The 20,641-nt window shown below is 31.5% G+C and overlaps 7 protein-coding genes across 7 annotated transcripts; 3 read left to right on the top strand and 4 right to left on the bottom strand.

Moving 5' to 3' along the window:
* Positions 1–249: 249 nt before the first annotated feature.
* On the bottom strand, positions 250–3,908 carry LOC123299665 (T-complex protein 1 subunit theta). Its single transcript, XM_044881955.1, has 4 exons — positions 3,718–3,908; positions 2,238–3,158; positions 631–1,065; positions 250–541 (listed from the first exon to the last, which is right to left on the bottom strand). The coding sequence occupies exons 1-4, from the start codon at positions 3,775–3,777 to the stop codon at positions 320–322; spliced, it is 1,638 nt and encodes a 545-aa protein (XP_044737890.1). The 5' UTR covers positions 3,778–3,908; the 3' UTR covers positions 250–319.
* Positions 3,909–4,933: 1,025 nt separating this feature from the next.
* On the bottom strand, positions 4,934–7,023 carry LOC123300210 (glyoxylate reductase/hydroxypyruvate reductase-like). The gene is made up of 2 exons (XM_044882738.1): positions 6,819–7,023; positions 4,934–6,210 (listed from the first exon to the last, which is right to left on the bottom strand). The coding sequence occupies exons 1-2, from the start codon at positions 6,977–6,979 to the stop codon at positions 5,310–5,312; spliced, it is 1,062 nt and encodes a 353-aa protein (XP_044738673.1). The 5' UTR covers positions 6,980–7,023; the 3' UTR covers positions 4,934–5,309.
* Positions 7,024–7,184: 161 nt separating this feature from the next.
* Positions 7,185–8,836, top strand: LOC123300304 (probable 18S rRNA (guanine-N(7))-methyltransferase). The gene is made up of 4 exons (XM_044882860.1): positions 7,185–7,310; positions 7,367–7,545; positions 7,604–7,797; positions 8,416–8,836. The coding sequence occupies exons 1-4, from the start codon at positions 7,237–7,239 to the stop codon at positions 8,791–8,793; spliced, it is 825 nt and encodes a 274-aa protein (XP_044738795.1). The 5' UTR covers positions 7,185–7,236; the 3' UTR covers positions 8,794–8,836.
* Positions 8,837–8,880: 44 nt separating this feature from the next.
* Positions 8,881–11,816, bottom strand: LOC123300553 (protein unc-45 homolog B). The gene has a single exon (XM_044883138.1). It carries the CDS (start codon positions 11,680–11,682, stop codon positions 8,881–8,883), a length of 2,802 nt encoding a protein of 933 aa, XP_044739073.1. The 5' UTR covers positions 11,683–11,816.
* A 486-nt stretch (positions 11,817–12,302) lies between these two features.
* Positions 12,303–14,425, top strand: LOC123300152 (biogenesis of lysosome-related organelles complex 1 subunit 6). The gene is made up of 4 exons (XM_044882651.1): positions 12,303–12,427; positions 12,491–12,601; positions 12,663–12,837; positions 14,081–14,425. Exons 1-4 carry the CDS (start codon positions 12,393–12,395, stop codon positions 14,189–14,191), a joined length of 432 nt encoding a protein of 143 aa, XP_044738586.1. The 5' UTR covers positions 12,303–12,392; the 3' UTR covers positions 14,192–14,425.
* Positions 14,188–16,205, bottom strand: LOC123300151 (GDP-fucose protein O-fucosyltransferase 2). The gene is made up of 6 exons (XM_044882650.1): positions 15,989–16,205; positions 15,499–15,767; positions 15,205–15,427; positions 14,948–15,140; positions 14,709–14,886; positions 14,188–14,486 (listed from the first exon to the last, which is right to left on the bottom strand). The coding sequence occupies exons 1-6, from the start codon at positions 16,141–16,143 to the stop codon at positions 14,188–14,190; spliced, it is 1,317 nt and encodes a 438-aa protein (XP_044738585.1). The 5' UTR covers positions 16,144–16,205.
* Positions 16,206–16,740: 535 nt separating this feature from the next.
* LOC123301260 (probable inactive peptidyl-prolyl cis-trans isomerase-like 6) lies at positions 16,741–20,411 on the top strand. Its single transcript, XM_044883995.1, has 3 exons — positions 16,741–17,211; positions 17,872–18,170; positions 19,808–20,411. Exons 1-3 carry the CDS (start codon positions 16,741–16,743, stop codon positions 20,409–20,411), a joined length of 1,374 nt encoding a protein of 457 aa, XP_044739930.1.
* The last annotated feature ends 230 nt before the right edge of the window (positions 20,412–20,641 follow it).

Raw genomic sequence — 20,641 nt, 5'->3', positions numbered from 1 at the left:
TTATAATTTTGCTAAATTATTTTAAAGCAGAATTAAAAGATCGAACCAGTTAGATTAAACTGTGTGCTTTAAAATCGTATTTTCCTTTTTCTAGGGTGTTGGCATCTCTAAAGTAAACCGAGTATAGATAGGTATAATAAAAATAAAAGGCCAGATTAAAAATTAGTGAGTTTATTGAAAATATTTGAAAAAATTCAAATAAATGTGAAAAGCGAAAAATATTCGTTAAATTATATTTTGTATGTTAATTATTAAATAGAAAATGCGAATACATAAGAATTTCGTGTAAATTTTTAATTTAAATATACAATCCCTATTTTTAAGATTCATCATCACTGCCCTGTGGTGCTCTTGGTTTGGGTCCACCAGCTCGTTTTGCCATTATTATTTGATCCACACGTAAAATTGTACATGCTGCACCTACGGCATATTTCAATCCCCACATTTTCGATACATATAAATCTAAAATACCTTTATCTAACACATTGCATGGTTTACTATCGGTGCTATCGATATCTACGCCAGCTGTTTTGTTGCCACCCTAAAATAATTAAACAATCAGTAAGTCCACATATCTAGTAAAATTAGCAGTCTTCTTCAAAATGTTTCAATTTTATTGAGTATACTTACTTGATGTGCTTCATATAAATTCCGTAAAACGTCAGTTGAATTCAAACCAGAATTTTCAGCAATTGCTTTTGGAAAGCTTTCTAATGCTGTTGCAAATTTACGTATAGCATACTGTTCTAAACCGGGTAATGTATCAGCATATTGGATTAATTGATTGGCTAAAGCAATTTCTGTCGCACCAGCGCCAGGAACCAATTTTCCATCACGTGATAATCCTTTAAATGTATTGACACCATCATCGATGGCTCGTTCGATATCATCCATATAATTGTCGGTGGAACCACGTATAACAATTGTTGAAATTCTGGACTCGCTACCCAATTGTCTGAAGGCTACCACAACAGTATCTCCAAGCTCATCGATAACAACCTCATCACAGTAACCCAATTCTTGTGGAGTTGGTGCTGTGATTCTTGGTAATACGGTTCCATTGACCTAAAATGTATTAAATTTCTTATGTAAACCAGTATTTTTTAATATTTTAAATAAACAAAGTAAGTTATTTATTTAGATCTTAACAATTAAGATCTAAAAAAGATATATACATATTACATATTTACATCAGGCGAGCATGAGAGTAGAGAGAATGAGCGAGACACAACGAATACTGTCTGTTGGCCCGGTGGTGTCAATATATCCGCAATTGTTTGACGAATGTAAGTCAAATTTTAATATATTGAAGTGACGTGTTGTAATTATTGAAAATGGATAAAGGGCCTCGCATGATTCGATAGAAAAATGGCTTTCTGTGAAACTTTTTCAAACCGCCACCTAAATGTTCTTCGGATTGTTTGAAAAGCCCTCACATATACTAAAGTTGCAGTATTAGACAGGAAAATGGCTTTTTGAGAGAAACTGGGCCGTGGGAGCTTCTGATCAGAACGATAAGAAGTATATTTTGAAGGCGGTTTGAAAAAGTTTCACTGAGAGCCACTTCCTATCTAATATTATAGCTATAATATGTTTGATCGCTCACAAAACTACTCGATAAAAAAACTTTATGGATGTGTGAGCTTTTGATCAGAACGATCCGAAAAACATTTTGGGGGGAGTTTCAAAGTTTCACAGGAAGCTATTTTACTATCTAATCCTTTCTGAAACGATCAACATAACCGCCAACTTCTAGTGAAAGTAGTGAAACGAAACTAAATGCAAAAAGTTTGTCTGTAGATTTTTTTAATTTATTTCTTTTTAATGAGTCTTCGCAATAATCCGCGGCCTTCTGGTATAGGCTTTGCGATCCCCCGGGAGGTCGCGATCTACACTTTAAAAAAATGTAAACTATTATTTTTTATTTGGCAAAAATTTAGGTGTACTAACGGACCAGACAAATGTTTACTCGCTTTAACAACAATTGTAAAATTGTTCACAAAGGAATATCACTACCGCAGGTTAATTCACTACCCAATGGTCCAAGAAGTGAGGGTCAGATTTTGGTGGTGCTTTATCCTCGGAATCAGCTCAATATGAAGCACTGTCAAAAGATGCATTCGATTGTTGTTTATACAATGGGAGTTTGGAATAGATTACACGAAAACGAAAAATTTTCTATTGCCTGAGAACTAAGAACCTTGAATTTTCCAATTAGTCGTAGTCGAATAACTTACCGCTTTACTTAACCGTCGCAAATCGAATTTTGAGTTCAATCGAACAGCCATAATACCATATTTATTGAGATAATGTAAAGCCATGTCACCAAATTTGGCTCCAGCTACAACAACTTTAGCACCAGTATCAGCAATTGCTTTAATTTGTGCTTCTAAAAGATTCTCTTCACCACGACTGAAATCCATAAGTTCATTTGCAGTTGTAATTAAAACAGTTCCTTTAGTTTCAGTTTGCATAATATCAACTGGACAACTAAACAAAGCAATTTTTGCTTTGGTAGCTGATGTTACATCGCCTTCAACTTGACGCTTGAATACCATTCCATTATATACTTGTGAACTTAACAATCCAGATCCCAAAACTTTACAAATGCGAATATTATCTACATTAAATGTAGTTTGTTCCGGTAAGATTGCAATACATGCCTTGGCAATTAATTCAGCTAAGAAATTTTCGAATCCATATTGTTTGGCCATAACGGATGCACGGATACCGCCAATCACTTCTTTAATATCACGACAATTTGTAACTTCTTTCACAACCAAACTGGGTAAAATTTCTAGTGCTTTGTCTAACCCTTTTTCATAGCCTTCAGCAACTTCACCAGGTGTAATACCTAAACGAAGTAATTCTTCGGCGGCTTCAAGTAAAGCACCACATAAAATCACAACAAAATTGGTGCCATCTCCAACTTCAGAATCTTGCATTTCACTAGCGATTATCATTAATTTTGCGGCTGGATGTTCAACTTCGAGCTCACGCATTATGGTCGCTGCATCACTTGTGACAAACATTTTTTCGATGTGATTTATAATCATTTTGTTCATGCCATTAGGACCATACGCGGATTTTACTGTTTGTGCGAATTGTTTGCATGCATTTATGTTACGAAATACAGCTTCTTCAAGACCAGAAAAATGCTAGAAACATCAAAAATTTTGATTACCATTTGTACTTAAATTCAGACATGATCGGAAGACTCCAGAAATCGTGCCGTTTCTCCCGACATCGTTATCACTATTTGTTTCATATTCTAGTTGATTCGAGAGACTTTTATTTTAAATTAATTGATATTATTTATGTAAAATTGTGTGTCTATCATCTGACTTTCTGATTTATTTCCCGATTACCCGGAACTATGAACTCCACAAGTCGGAATTCGGAACTATGAATTTCACAAGCCAAAAAAAGTTAAGGCGTGTATTTCTAAATATTACCCTCAAATTGTACTCGTTGATTCAAGTGTATTTGGGGCATTATTATGTCCATAAAATTTTGCAAGATTAGATATATCCTAAACAAAGTACTTAATTTAATTACCGGGATTTAACGTATTCGCTAATAAATACTAATCTTATACATTATGCGAATCATCCTTTCCATTAGTGATAATTGTTCATGCGAAACATAGATTTTCCTGACTTATCGCCTACATAAAAAATTTGTGTAAGAAATATAAAAATGTAAATTTCAACTTACTCTGGCTCCGTCTTTGAGCATTTGTGCCATGCCCGGAGCTCTGGGTACGTGAAGGGCCATTTTCTTTGAGTTTAATTCGTTTAATTTAACACAAAATAATTATGAATCACAATTTTTGACGGCAAGCACGTTTTTCAAGATTGTTGCCTATGGTAAAAAGTAATGTGACTTGATTTACTTGTAGTTGGTACACATGAACTGTTTAAATTTAAGGATAAAAAATGTAGTTAAATTAAACTAAACTAAATTTTAATTGTTTATAAAAGTAATTCATCTAAAAATTTTACCAAATTAATTAAAAAATTACTTATAAAAAGACATTTGTGAATGAAAAATTCTTTAAAATTTTATTAAATAAAATCATATGGCTTCTAGAAATTATGGAAAAATAAAAATCCCTAACAAATATTATAGAAATTCTTCATGTAACTTCCGTAAATAGTTAAATTGAGTTAACTTCCATATCCCATTTTTGCATTGCCAGAAAATTTTTCGTAACATCAGCAAATTTTTGAGGCTTTAACTTTATTAATTTAGTTAAATATGGTGCTCATAAAATCATCTAATTAGTGTATTTTCGCATCAGCACGATAATGCGAAAACGAAATGAGATATCGAGCTTCTTAATACATGTTCAAGACGTAAAACGCCACTTTGAATTCTAAAAGGGGCAATATAGGTCAATTGAGTCATGTGTCTTTAGGACCTATTTTATAAACCGTAATAGAAACAATTTTTGTTTTTAACATTTTTAGCAAATAACTTTGTTTTCCCGTGAGTGTTTAAATTAGGGTTAAATTTTAATTTCAATTTTCTCAAAAACTAGAAAAGATAGAGTTGAAAATTTGGAAGTAAATAAGTTCAATTAGTGAGTCGATTGATTCTATTTCATACTAAGTCCAATGGATAATATGAAGGCGATCAAAGGGAGCAATTTTCAGGGGATCATTTTTGTTTAAAAATTCGTTTCAAAGCATATAGTCCAAAAATGGAAAAAAAATTCCTAGAAAAATGGCCGCCATTTTACCCTACATAATCAACATTTCTTGTTTTATTACTTATTTTATTGCATTTTCTGGAATCAAAATTATTTTGTAAAATTGTAAAATATTTATAATTAAGTTTTGTATAAAGTACAATTTATTTTCAACTTTTATTACAAATAGAATATACAATATTAAAAATTCATTATTAATTAAAGTAATTACAACTTAATTAAGGGGCTTATTCACTTCAAACAAAATACTTTCCTGAACTTAAACTAACAAATGCAAGCGATGTTGAGAGGCAAACCGAAGAAACATTGCTTTCTTTGATCTCAGTAAATTCACTACCACTCACAACAACTTGTTCTGAAAGTTAGTGTGATTCTAAATCAAGTAATCATCTCTTATTTTGAAAAGTAGACAAAGGCTTGTTTCAAGTTAAAAAGTTAAAATTTTGAGACTATTTTGTCTAAAAAGAAAACGCACTTTTACAATATACAATTTCAGATTATGAGGGAATATTTATCTGAAATATGAAGCTTTTTGTCACAGAAAGTTATAAAAATTAAATATTTACACTGAGTGGTTTTCCTCAATATTAAAATTTTATAGCTTTAATTCAGCAGGCATCTCTTTGTCATTTAAAACAGCTAAAATATTTTGAGCTGTTATTAAAGCCATTTCTTGCCGTGTTTCAATTGCAGCACTCCCAATATGGGGTAAAATTACACAATTGTTTAATTTTAAAAGAGGGTTTGATAAAGGCAAAGGTTCGGGATACATAACGTCGAGTCCCGCTCCATAAATTTGTTTATTCTCCAATGCTTCAACTAAGGCGTCTTGGTCAATAACTTGACCACGGCTTGTGTTAATAAGAATAGCAGTTGGCTTCATTTTTTTAAACGCTTCTGTCGAAAACAATCCTTTTGTTTCTGGAGCAAGCGCACAAGTAACAATTACAAAATCACTCTCCTTTAATAATGTATCAAAATCAACTCGAACAGCGCCAATTTCACATGCTTCGCTCTTACGTTCTGATCGATTAAAATATATAAGTTTAGAAATATTAAATGATTTTATTATACGTCCAACTTGTTGGGCAATACGTCCAAATCCTACCAAACCCACAGTTTTATTTTTTAAACCTGGTCCACACATCCAAACCGGTGCCCATGATTTCCACTCACCAGTTTTAGCTGCATTATTCGCTTCAATAATTCGCCGAGATGTCGTTAACAATAAAGCGACTGTTAATTCCGCGGTTGCATCTGATAGTATGTTAGGTGTGTATCCAATACGAATATTACGTTTTTTAATTGCATCTACGTCCAAATGATCGTAGCCCACAGACATGGTACCGATTACCTTTAGCTTTGGAGCTTTATCCAAAACTTGGCTTGAAATTTGATCATTTAATACACAAAATAAAGCATCTTTATCTTTAATATTTTCCACTAAGCTATTAATAGGAACAGTTTCCAACTTATTCCAAACGGTGACGTCACAGCTGTAAAATAATAAGATTTTCTAATTTATTATCATTATTAGATTCAAGATTGCAAAAGTTTGGAAGATGGAAATTTATATTTTACTCTTTATTTTTAACCCTCGACGCAAAAAGAGAGGTGTAATTACTTTAATCGCTATGTGCATTTATGTCTATCTGCCCATCTGCCTGTGGTATCGCAGCTCCTAAACGGATGAAGCGATTTTGATTTATTTTTTGTTTTTGGGTTGTTTGGAAAGTAATGGTGGGTGTTCTTAAGGAAAACAAGGAAACAAAGTTTACAGGAAAAAATTTGTCGGAAATTTTTAAAATTTTGTAAATTTCACTTGTTTAATTTTTATAGATAACAAATAACAGGTATTTGAGGATGATGAAAGTCGTGAGTTGGTATATTTTACGAGCGTATGTTTTTTTGAAAACATGTTTTCATTTTGAAATTGAAATTCTTCATGAAAATATTGAACAGAATACTGGGGTAATTATATTTTAACCAATATTGAATTGGGAGCATCATGTACCTACCCTCTTCATGTCTTCGACCATTGGAATTTTGGAATAAGAATAGTAACCCTATTTTTCCTAAAAATTCTTTACGGTTATATTTTTACCTTGTTTTTAATAACTCAATTGCATCATTTGGAATATCACTTCGAGTTACAAACACTTTTGGTTTATCACACATCTTTCTATATAATTGAGAAAAATTATTTCCTCCAAATTTTGTCAAAAAATTAGTAGAACGTAGGCTTGATGAGAATGTTCCAAGCATTATTTCCAAACTAGTCAAAGTTAAAAGTTATCAAATATAATTTTGTTATAATTTCTTATCACAATTAGAATCTGTAGCTATTTTTAGCTCCTTTTCTCTCACAAAAAGTGGTTAGATATTTTTATATAAAATGGAAATTTTTAAATTTCGCGGGGAAATATGTCATAAATGTCAAATAATTTGACATATATGGATTTGAAGCTAATGTCATGAAAGATACCAAAATATAAATTCAAGCACGTGGAGATTTATTTAAAATGTCTCGCCCTGAACATTTGGCTCCTCCTGAAATCTTTTACAATGAAGATGAAGCTCGAAAATATACACAAAAGTAAGTTGAATTTGAATTATTTTGTATTAGTTTATATTCATTTTGGTAAATTTCAGTTCTCGAATGATGGAAATTCAAGAACAGATGACTGGAAGAGCTCTAGAACTCTTGATGCTCCCTGAAGATGAGTCAATGTTTCTATTGGATATAGGATGTGGATCGGGCCTTAGCGGGAGTGTTGTTGAAGAAAATGGTCATTTTTGGGTTGGTATGGATATATCAACCGCTATGCTTGGTAAATCCAACTAAAAATTTCGGAAATAAATCGATAGTGAAAATATTTTTGTTTGTAGATATTGCCTTAGAAAGAGAAGTTGAAGGTGACTTAATTCTATCTGATATGGGCCAGGGTTGTCCATTTCGAGCAGGGAGTTTCGATGGAGCTATTTCAATATCTGCTTTACAATGGCTTTGTAACGCAGATAAAAAATCACATAAACCCGTTCAAAGACTGTATAAATTTTTTAGCACATTATATGCATGTTTGGTAAGTACTGTATTTTAATTTAAAATTTATAAGTGAAAACAAACAATTGACTGAGTTAATTGTTGAAATACCATGTATAGACAGTGTTGATTACTCTAGCACATTACTCACACATACATGTCAAACATATATAACTGATATAGCCATAACATACTATACAATTTGTGCATAATTTGCGCTCTCACGGGTAAACAGTGATGTTTACGAAAAAATGTTGTAAACAAAAGTTGTTTATTTTTTTTATAAGGAACATTTTTAACATTTAAACTTTTGTTCTATCTCTAACGGTTTACAAGATGGGTCCTACGAACCCAAGACCCAATTGCTCTATGTTGCTCATTTACGAACTTGACCTCACTTTTTACGTCCTCAGCACGCTATAAAATTTTCAGCTCCATATCTCTTCGTTTTTGAGTATCGCGCTGACAGACGGACAGAGAGACGACAGACAGACAACTGGAAATGGACTAATTAGGTGATTTTATGAACACCTATCCCAAAATTTTTTTCATAGCATCAATGTTTTTAATCGTTACAAACTTGTGACTAAACTTAATATACCTTCCTATATTTCATATACATGGTATAATAAGCTAAAACATGCGGTTGAATTTTTAGAGCCGAACTGCCAGAGCAGTTTTCCAATTTTATCCGGAAAATACCGAACAAATTGAATTAGTCACATCTCAAGCAACCAAAGCTGGATTTTATGGTGGTGTTGTTATCGATTATCCAAATTCCACAAAGGCAAAAAAAAGTTTTCTAGTATTAATGACGGGAGGTTCAGTACCGTTACCAAAAGCCTTGGGCGACGATGGTCAAGAATCTCGTGTTAATTACACATCTAAACGTGAAATGGTGAAAAAGTCACGTGGAAAACCAATGAAAGGTAGCCGAGAATGGATATTAGAGAAAAAAGAACGTAGACGAAGGCAAGGAAAGGAAACGCGGGAAAATTCTAAGTATACTGGAAGAAAACGCAGTGGTAGATTTTAGGTTTAACGTTTATTTTTTTTTTATGATAAAATTTAAATAAATTAAGTACAAATATAAAAATTTATATAAAATTCATTAAATATTTAATTATTCTTCAGTAACGTCTTCTGGTTTTTTAATTAAATTCCATTTTTCCGCAGATTTTAACGCTTCGTTTGCTAATTTTCGAACTTTATCAACACCTTCAAATGCAGCATCTCCCAATCGTGTTAACGCCATTAAAATTTCCATAACATCTGTGTCGATTAATTTCTCTGCGACTTCTTTTGAACTATTTATCAAATTATTAACAATGTATACTCCTCGGTACATAATTTCACTGTTTGGATTCGCTAAGAGGCAATGAATATTTTCCAACCATGATTTCAGCTCAAATATTTTTTTGCAACATTTTTCACTAACTGCCGTTAATGTTGCCAACGCTCCGGAAGCAGCAAAAGCTGTATCCTTATCTTCATCACCACAGAGAACAAGTAAATACTTCGTACGATCATTATCGCCTTCGTAAATTTTTACAACATCCGGAGATGACACCATATTTGTAATAACTTGAGTCGCTGCACGGCATAACATTGTATGCTCTTCGTACATGAAATGTTCTATTCGGGGTAAACCTCCATCTTTTAGAATTCTTTGCCGAGCTGCTTCATTACAACTTGCTATATTACAAAGAGTTAATAGAGCTTCGAAGTTTTCCAAACCGGAACAATCAGGGTGTAGGAGATTTATCAAAGGTCTTACTACTTCTAACATTCTTTGACCAGGAAATGCAACTTCTGGATTAATATTTACACCGATTCGAGCTAATGCTTGAGCTGCGTGTTTTTTACCCTTTTCTGTACCTTCTAATGCCATGGGAAGTAATACTTTTGCGCCGCCTTGCTGTACTACAATGCCACGTAACTCTTGTTCTGCACAAATAGCGTTAAACACTCTAGCAATTAACTCCTTTGAATTATTACTTTCAGTTTTTGATAGCGCAACCAATGCTGATGTAACACCTTCTTTTGCAAGAATAGTGACTCGTTTTGTAACAAAATCGGCATCGTCTAATTCATGTTCTTCGGGTATATGTTGCTTTGCAAACTTTGCCAATTCAATCATTTCTGGTACCATTTCTTGTTTTTCGTAAGCATTGCAAAGATTTACTAACGTTGTGACTACACCATAAAGCGCAGCTTGATTTCCGGTCTTTGCTAGCTCAATTAAAGCTTTAATAGCAGGACGATCTTCAATTAATTTCTCTTTAACTTCAGCATCCAACGTTAAGTATGATAAGCCTTCAGCCGCCCAACGTTTTGTATCGTAATCTTTTTTAGGATTAATTAAAAATCGTCGGCAAGCCTCCCCTAATTTTTGATTTGCTCCATCTGCGAAAGGTCTTATTGTTGCATCGTTTCCACCGTAACTTCCCAATTTACATAGACCGACCAAAGCCCGAATACGAATTTCATCGTTCTTTGATTTATATAATTCTTTCAAAATGTTCACACCTTGTTTGATAATTGCCAAGGCTTTATCCTTTTTCGATGCCGCAGCCACAATACATTCGCAAGCGACTTTCTGTTGAAGGACATCTTCCGTACCAGCCATTACTAGAATCATTTCCATAACACCTTCTTTGGCAATTACTTGGTTTCCTACGTCAATTGGACCGGTTAAAAGTGTTGTAATTGCAACAGTCACACGTACTTTCGATTCAATATCGGGAGTCAATAATTTATCCTTAATGTATTCTTGAATATGAGAGAAGTAATTTTCGCGTGCTTTGTCGTAGTACATATTTTCGTATACTTTCGAAAATAGAACCGAAGCAATTGTTCGACTTGAATCCGTAATATCCATAGCTGATTCATATTTGTACTCTTTTAATTCACTTGCGACTTCCATTAAACGTTCCAAACCTTTAAGTTCTACTAATCGTTCAGCCCAATTTAATTGATCCCAATGGATATTTTTTATGAGTAATTCCATAATGGAATCTCGCGCTAAGCCTGTGATTGTTCGGTTCGTTACGGAATGTAATAAACACGATAATAAAGTATCGATTTCGGATTTATGTTTCTCGCATAATTCTTGAATTGGTTTCGAATCTGGTTTATTTTCCATTCCTGAATACGAATTTATAATCGTTTGCATACAATATTGAGCTGCATTTACATCTTCCTCCTGGTTAGAATTAATTATTTCTAAAAACCACGGTATACCAACAATTGAGATAACACCTTTCGTACGATCTAACGAGTTGCGACATAATTCACCAATAATCCGTACACATTGTATTCTTAAATTTGATTTCTTTTCCACTTTGATTAGTTGATTAATTTTTTGTACTACTCCTTCTTTATACATAATTTCCGCTCCAATTGATTCTCTAGCCAAAACCAGTAAGTTTTTCATAGCAGTTTCACGTTTTTCACGATCTTCTTCCATTTTAAATGCAATTTCAATCATTTTTGTAACTTTAGTCGATGTACTTGCATTAAGTCGATGGCGTTCTTGAACAATAGTATGTAAACGTGCTAACACCGGTTGAATTGCTTTGTTTGTTGGATCGACATTCAAAACTTGTCGAGCATCTCTGTACGCTTCTTCATATCGTTCTAGACTTTCTAATGCTTGCGAACGTCTAAATAACGCTTTTGGATCCGTTGGTACAATTTCCAAAGCTTTATCACAATCACTAACAGCATTTAAGTATTTTTCCTTTTTTAAATAGGCCGCTGCACGATTTTTGTAGTACACATGCATTTCTTTCGATTCTTTATCTTCTGTCTTTTTGATCGCTTTAGTGTAGTAATCAATCGAAAGATCCCATTCGCCATTCTTAAAGGCTTCATTGCCCATATCTTTTAACGTTTCAGCAGTTTCGACAATTGTTGCACCCATTTTTAATTAATGTTTTTTTTTCACTTCACTTGTATATACGTTATCGTAATTTTACGCATAAAGCACGCTCCACAGCCTTATTTATAATATTTGAGAACACTCTAGAATAATCTAGTAATGTATCGAATTAAAAAAGTTATTTTAAGATCGTGGTTTAAAAATAGTTTTTCATATTTCGTAAAAACACAACATGTATATATAAATATAATATTTTATATGTCGGAAAAACAGCTTTGTTTTAAAAGATAAAATAGAACAATTACATTTTTCTGATAAATACTTTTCAAAACTAAATCATTTTGAACTGTTTTTGAAGTGAAAGATAACCAAATAAAGTCAATTTTTCCTTTTACTAATTTATATGTTTGGCCAGCCCTTGCGATATTGACACATTTTTACAAAATCGGTCAAGGGTGACAATTCTGATTGCTGATGATTAGGTATACGATACAAACCGTAATCTAGGCGAGATCTTTTTTTAGCGATCAAAATAGTTAATAAACATAATATGGAAAAATAAATTTTTCTGGATTTTCGGGGAAAAATTTACATGATTGAAAATCGGCATTAATGTTTTGTCATTGTTTATAATTAGAGTACATGAGCAAATATTATGAATTGGTACAATGACTACGGAGCCGTAAATGTTCGTAAGGGATGTCCAAAATTTGAAAAAGTTATTTTGACATTTATCTGTTATTGTTTTTATCATGTCCGAAATTATAGTAGAAAAATCTTCCCTTCCGTAAGTATTTCGATTTACAATATTAATAAAATATTGCCAAATTAATAATTAAGTATATTTTAGGCCTCAAGAAGAATTATATACCGATGAAACCATACAAAAATTGTCTGCTGGATTATTAAAATTTTATGAACCCCCTTTAAAAAATGGAAAGGATAAAATTTCTGAACTAACGTAAATATTTAACAATATATTTAAAATTTTCTATTTTAAAGGAATTATTTCTTATATTTAGACATAAACAAGAGGATTTAATTAATCGATTAACAGCCGAATATAATAAATTGTATATTTGTGAGTTTGATTGTGAAATACGAATCATAATGGCAACTATTAAAATGTATAAAGACAAATTATTGAGAATTAAACGAGACATGTTGGATATATATGAAAAAGTTAGCGATCTTAAAGTAAGTCGTCTTTGTTTTTGATCAATACAAAAATATTACTAACAAATAAAATGAAAGATATACAAAAGGAGCAATCCGGATAGAATGAGATTTCCTCTTATTGTTTCTATGTGTCAATGGAAATATAAAACTTTAATTTTTTAGAATATAAATGTAATTTTATGTTAATTAAACTACAGTAACTACGTAATTCGAGTTTCTCAAAGTGTAATCTTGTAAGCTCGAAAATAACGAAAACAATCAGTTTCTTACGTAGTTGTTTTAATTTGATCATAGACTTATTAAATTAATATAGACTGTTAATAAGAAACCCGAAACTATGGAGTGTAGAGTAAAAGGAGAATCATCTCTTATGACTGTTTGAGCAAAAAAGTGTCCACAAAATAGCATTAAATAAAGTGGCTATAATGGCGCTTATGTAGCAAAAGGGTGTTTGATGTATGTTTCTCTATCCTGCTCTAATAACTTGTTTAGTTCTCTATCCTATTCTTATTACTTTGAGCACATGTTTTAAAATGTACACTTTTGATACAACAGCGCTATCCTTATTTAATGCCTTATGACGGACACTTTTTATATATCAGAGATGGTTCTCCTTTTACTCTACACCCCATACCCGAAACATATTACAATTACACCTCTATGTAGATCGATACCATCGAAAATATTTCCAAATTATAGGGCTTCATATAGGATTTCAGGCGATACTATAGAAAGTATTCGCCCAATTACCAATTACATGAAATATTGATTTTATCGAAATGTAAAAATTTTCAATTTTTTTGTTAATACTTTCGATTTTTTTAATTACTAAAAAGAGAAAATTTGTTATTCCCATTTTCGATAAAACTCATTAAAATAAGGTAATTGGAACCCAAAAAAAATAAAAACTAGGATTTATTTGACATATAATTAACAAATTATCGCTTGAATTCGCCCCCGAGATTTCGTTCTTCTTAAGGATTCTTCCAATCGACAAATTATTGCCATTGTTGATAGTAATGGATTTTGTTACCCAATATACATGGAAATTTTAACCCAAAAATTACAAATATGGGATTCATTTTAAGATTGGATGAGTATTTTCTGAGGTATCGTCCAAATTTTATACGAAAACCGTTTTCTCGGATCAGTTTCAGATAGTTTCATGAAAAATATTTCTCTATTTGGCAAATGTACTGGAAAATTTTGATTTTGATGCATTTTAATGGCAAAAGAACTAATTATTAAACATTTACTTCAGGAAAGATCCGTTCGACTGGAACAACAAAAAATAAACGAATTACGAAAAAAAACCATACAAATAAAAAAGGAGCAAGAATTGATTGGGACAAAATCTCAAACAAATTTTTAATAAACAATTTTCCATACAGATGATTTTTTACATGATTTTGGATTATCATTTCCACATAATTGATTGAATGTTGTATGTTCTGGAAAGCCTAATATTTCACGTTCTTCTTGTATCCTATATGTAAATGTACTCTCATGTGTTCCCACAAAATAGGCAGCATGTGAACATATAAGTTGATCAATAATTGCTATGCCACCATCTTTATATTTTTCTTTTTGTTCTTCAGATGGTGTAAAACGTTTTGTTTTTATATTGTTGTTTTTAGATTTTAATAAAGTTGATAATTTTTTAAATTCTGAAATATAATTTTGAGTTAAAATTATTTTTTACAGAGATTGTTTTTTCCAATTTGAGACGGTCATATTTTCAAAATGCGTTTAAAAACGCATTAAGTTTTATATTTTATTATTAACTACAATAAGTTGTCAGGTCTGACATCTAGATATCAAAATGAAAATAAATATGTGTGCATTTTGAGAATATATCTTGGTTAAGGGGATACATCTAAACAGATTACCTGCTTCGGGACTATCTGTGGAAATAAAAATATTATCAAATTTTAACTTTTCTAGTAATTCTTTTAGTTGCTTGGAAGCGCTTTCTAAACTTGGCACATCATTTGGACGTCCTTGAATAAAATCTTTTCTACGCAAATGAACACAAAGATAGTTTCCACCTTTGGCGCTTCTTTTTGGCTACAAAAAAAGTTTCTGTTAAAACAAACTGGTTTCTAAATACATATAGTTTTTCTTATACTTTTTCTAATGTCCAATCATCGGGACGATTGATACCGTCTAACTTATCAGTTGAGTTGAAATTTTTTTTACGAAAATCTTTGGCGATTTTAACAAGTTCTTTATTAAATCGCATACTTCGTCGAGCTTCCCAAAATGCTTTTCCTCCGTATTCGTCATGCAAAAATATTTCGGCGCGATTAAACATAAATATTCTAGAAGAAATTTTTGTTGGTAATTAGCTCATAGTTAATATTTATTGAATTTATTTTTACTAACTGAGAATCTGATTTTTCAAAAATTGTTTTTAAGTTACTGGTGTGGCCTTGAAATCCCAAACACGTTGTTATTTTACTTGAAATATTCGGGTAGCCATAAAAATTATTAATATGCCTTCGTTTACAATCCCGAACTTCAACTTTATCGACAAAAACACCAGATTCAAACATTTCTTCAAAATTTTCTAATGTGTATGTTTCATCTATTGAAGCGGAATTCGCTTCTAAAATCAGTAATTAAATTAAAATATTTTTTTAAAGTTCGGTCTTAAAATATTTGAACAATAGAACAAACCTGCAAAAAAATCGCTAATTTCTATAACCGGAGCAAATTTTTGCAAGCTAGGTATATCGAAGAATAAACTCCAAGGTAAACGTCTTTGGTCGAATATATCTTTCGATTGCCAATGATATAAATGTGGCCATGGTGGTAAAACTAATTTAAGTGTGCTTAATTTATGATTTTTTGATTTTTTAAAATTGTGTACCATTATTGCTAATCTTAAATATACATCCCGCCGGAGATTAAATCCTTCGGAGGGGTTTACATCGTATAAAATATATCTAAAAGTGCAATTCAAATTTAGAGTGCTTAAATTTGAGAGATTATAATTCTTTGGACGCCAAGCTTCATTGCTGAAATTTGTTCTTTTGGGAAAGATTATCATGATACAAGATTTAACGGATACATTACGAATGATATACATTAGAAACTATGGCTCGGTAAACTTGGTACCCAAAGAATGATTAAAGAGGCCTGAATTCCAAAAATTAATTTATATTACCGTGTTTGGGGCTTATATAAATGAATGTTTTGATTGTCTGAGCAACCGTTAGTAGTAGCATCTTCTTTTGAGCAAAAATTTTGTTTGTCTAAGCAGTAAAAAAAGTTTAGAAAGAAAAAAATAACTAAATAAAATATCCAAAATGTTTTATTCATTTTCACATCGTGATTTGAAAATGTTTTGTTTATTCGTATTAAACTTAACCTCAAAACTTTATAGAAAATACTATTTACTCCATGAAGCATATAGGTTTACTCTATAAAAAAAGAATGTACTTTTTATCGTTCATACTAGCCGATAAGAAGATAAATTGTGTTGGAGTTTGTTTCATCTGAAATACAGATGGAAGAGAAGCAGTTAAATATCGATAAGAAACGGATGCTGTGTTATATTTTATGTGTAGGCAATTTATTTTACATACTTGTATTAATGTTAGTTAAAATTAATTTTAATTTAAAAATTATTATTATTAATATTATTCATTCTTTTTGATTATAATAATTATCGATTATGGCAAAAAATTTATTGAACCTTTTCGTAAGTTAAAAAATTTTTGTAGTATATGCAAATAATTTGAACAATGATAAATAGAATAGACCGTTTGGACGATGTTTTCAATTACTATTAAAGTTAGTCTACTTGTATAGCAAATATGCATTTAACATTGCCTATATGTGCCTACAAATTAAAATAGATCGAAGATGGCTAACAATATGATTCTAGTAAATGGATACAATTTTCACGGGGAAAACATGTCAAATTTCAGTGAAACGATTAGTAGTGAATCATCTGTAACTTATGTTTCAGAAAATCCACCAATTCAAATAAAAATTGTGGGTCTAATAAATACAATATGCTTTCAACGGGCTAAACGTTATGCCTTAGTAATGGCACGTCACTTACCCACAGGCTATGCACCACCTGAGATAATACCATATTTCGAAGTAGAATGGAATGAATATTTATTGAGACATAAACGTTTATATGGTGGTCATTATTATAAAGTTAAGAAACCATTAATTGTATATAAGGATAACGAATACTTAGGGGATGATGAAGATTTGATCAATTATCTCCAACAATTCTATCAAATTAGTGTACTGGAAGATTTTGAAGCCGAAGCTGTTCGACATATGAAACAATATATTGAAAAAAATGACCGTACTTATATAAGTATGCTAATTAGTATTGATGATGTTTGTTTCGGAACTCTGGTATTTTGCGTAAGTTCAAAAATTTTTAATTAAATCGTAACCATATTTTCTATTCGTTTTTGTTCATTTAATTTTGAATGAAAGATGAAACTTAATGGTCTCTTGGATTCGTTGATTTTAAAATAGTTCACAAAACGATATCCAAATCATTAAATCGGCACTATTTAGACGAATTTTGGAGAAACAAGTTTTATTTAAAGTATAGTTCAATGTTTTATTAAGAGGTGGCTAGTAATGATACTACTGAGGATATGAGTGAATACAACTCTTTGGATATGAGTCTCAAAGCACTCCCATCTGTTAGGTGTTACATGTTTCATATGTGACGTCAGCAGATGGCACAAAGTGACGTCATCGTTGTGGCTCAACAATATATGAAACCAAGATTAATATTTTCACATGTCTTAAACCAGCGTTATAAAGCCGGTTAATGAACTAATAAGTGTATAGCAACATCAAAATCAAGAAAATTGTGCAACTTTTGCCTGAAGAAAATCTTAAGTAAACTTTTAAAAACATTTAGTTTAATATTTTACTAATAGATGGTTAACTGTTCTCCTTAAATAACAATCCTCAAATTTGACAATATTTTCTGAGCATTGTTATTGATTTCGATTATATTATGAATGTGTAGCTCAATTAATGGGATAAAATTGATCTATTTTACAGTTATATAATGATATTTGTCCAAATACATGCGCAAACTTTTTACGCTTGTCAACACTAAAACGACATGGATACGCGGGTGCACCTGTACATCGTATTTGTCGAAATAGTTGGGTTCAGTTTGGTGGTTGGAAGTTAAAACGAAGCTCTGAACCTTTAGCATGTGAAAATTATGCAGTGCCACATGATAGACGTGGTGTTTTAAGCATGTGCCATAATGGAAAACATAGAGATAATTCTACGCAATTTTTCGTTTCATTAAATCCAACACCGTGGATGAATTATCTATATTGTGCTTTTGGGTACGTGTACCTATCTATACTATATAACAAAAAAAATTTTTTTTTTGTAAATACCACGAAATCTCGATAATCATTGATAACTAGGAGTTGCAACCCGCCAACTGGCGATAATAATTCGTCCTAATTAAAACAAGATATGGGCCAGATTTCGGTAGTTCAAATTTAGGATACCAGATGACACTTGTACTTCTCATTTTTAAAGACCATCAAAATATTCAAATACAAATCAGACAAAACCGCCAGCTGGCAATAAAAATTTATACTAATTAAAACAGGAAGTGGGCCGCTTTGTAGTTCCAATTTATATCACCAGATTACTTACTATTTATAAATAAGGACCCAGTTTGAGTAGTTAAAACGCATGAAAAAAACATGAAAATCTCTTTCGTTTTGGACAATTCACACTATCGTCGTAGGGAACCGATTTCTATATTTTTTGGATAAAAATTAATCTAGAAAACCATTTTATCTAAACCGGAGACCGAAAAATTTTCTCGATTTTCAGCATTTTCATGCCATTAAAAAAAATTGAGGAAATTACAAAACAAATTTTGTTTCGGAATTTGATGAAACTTAAATGATGATGAAAGACAAAAATTGGGTTCATTAAACCCTTTGGAGGATAGTTTTTGAGATATCGCTAATATGCTTGTATGAAAAGCTTTTATTTAGGAACGATTCTGGAGACATCTTGAAACACACTAATCTTATCGTGAAATAATTCGAATTTTTATGTTTTTGGATTTTAATTACTCTAAATAATACAAAAATTGATATTTCATTGAGAGACTAGTTTCTGATATACAGTGTAAAGAAGTTACTTCCAAATGCCACTTTTCTTATACCATTTTAGTTTATATCTCAGAAATTGATCGATAAATCGAAAAAGCGACCTGATTTTTGTATTTTTGGATCAAAATTACTCTAGAAAATGATTCTTATCTAAATTGGAAACAAACAAACTTTGCCAATTTTGGAAACAAAAAAATTTTGCAGTTTTCTTATTCCCTTTAAACTTTATATTTAGAATAAATTTGATTTAAGGTTGCTCGGCTGTTGTGCAGTCAACTGTGTAGTCAACTAGGCAATTTGTATGACGTAAATATAATAAAATGCCCTAAACTAGGCAATTTTTATGACGTAAAAGTAATAAAATGCTCTCAAAATATCGTAAAAGCGTCAAAAACCAACGTTTTTTTATGTTTTCTTTTTTAAACAGAATCTCTGGTAAATTTTCTTCATGACGAAAACTTTTTTGAAGCTCAATCACCCATTAATTTTTGTACAATTAACATTATTGTGAGTTTTTCCATAAGGTACTGTGTTAAAAATCACAATTTTAAAATGAAATAATTCAAAATTTGGTCCCTCAAGAGGCCCCAGTGTTTATTGTGATCAGGGTACTTTGAATTATCATTTACCGTAAAAAAATAAACATTCACCATACTTGCTCAAACTACTTTTGAAAAAAATAAAAAAATCGGTTTGATTTAACGATTGGATGTGTTGAGATACTTCGAAAAATGCTCTTCTAATCGTCAGATAAAAGATAGTATTTTTTGGATTCCTATTAAATAATTCATAGACATGAAAATCTGGACATAATTTTCTATATAATTCATGAATTTTAAACGCAGGCAATTGGTAATTGGTGATGAAATTTTAACAAAAATTTCGAATGTCGAAACATGCGATGAATGTCCATTAAGTAACATAACAATCTGCCAATCTGGTTTATACTCTTTCTACGAAGTAATTACACCCGAAAATGAAAAATTGTTAAAAACCCTATATAAAGCGAAAATTCGAGGTAGTTCAGGTTCAATGACGCCACCAGACAAAGTCGACTCCGCAACAAAGACAGATTTAGACCGAGCACTGAAAACACCACCAGAACGAAGAGATCCAACATTAAAGAAAGATTTGGATGATGAATTAAAACAAATAGTGGATCCTGTGTATCGGTTACCTCAAACACCGTATCGATTAGAAGATGAATTGTTGTTTAGACCATACAATGAAGTATTATTGGGAAGCAAAGCCAAAGTTTTGAAACACAAAATTAAAGGAAGCGATAAAGTTGTAACAGCTGAAGGAGTTGTAAGACCAATAGTAAAAACGCTTTTAAAGAAAGTAGTACCGAAAAAAATTATATCAAAAGCACCACAATCAGTTTTAGACTCACGCGATGTTCCATCAAATTTTTCAATTTCTAAGTTTAATAATGGAATGTATGTATGATTTTATTGAAACATTGTTATGAAACAATTTTGTTATTGCTTTTATTTATTTCATTAGTTTTAATGCCTCAACTGCCTAGATGCTTCGCATCTGTTTGGCGTCCCAGAAAAAAGTCAAAAGAGAAAATTTTTATGAGAAGAGCGACACACAAGAGACGCCAAGTTATTTACGAAGACTAAATACACGGCGCGTTTAATTTTCACATCGATTAGAGGCCCCGGAGAATTGAA

This window comes from Chrysoperla carnea, chromosome 5 (genome assembly GCF_905475395.1).
Source record: "Chrysoperla carnea chromosome 5, inChrCarn1.1, whole genome shotgun sequence".
In the NCBI taxonomy this organism is placed as follows: domain Eukaryota; kingdom Metazoa; phylum Arthropoda; class Insecta; order Neuroptera; family Chrysopidae; genus Chrysoperla; species Chrysoperla carnea.
This window is presented reverse-complemented; position numbering and strand designations above follow the sequence as displayed.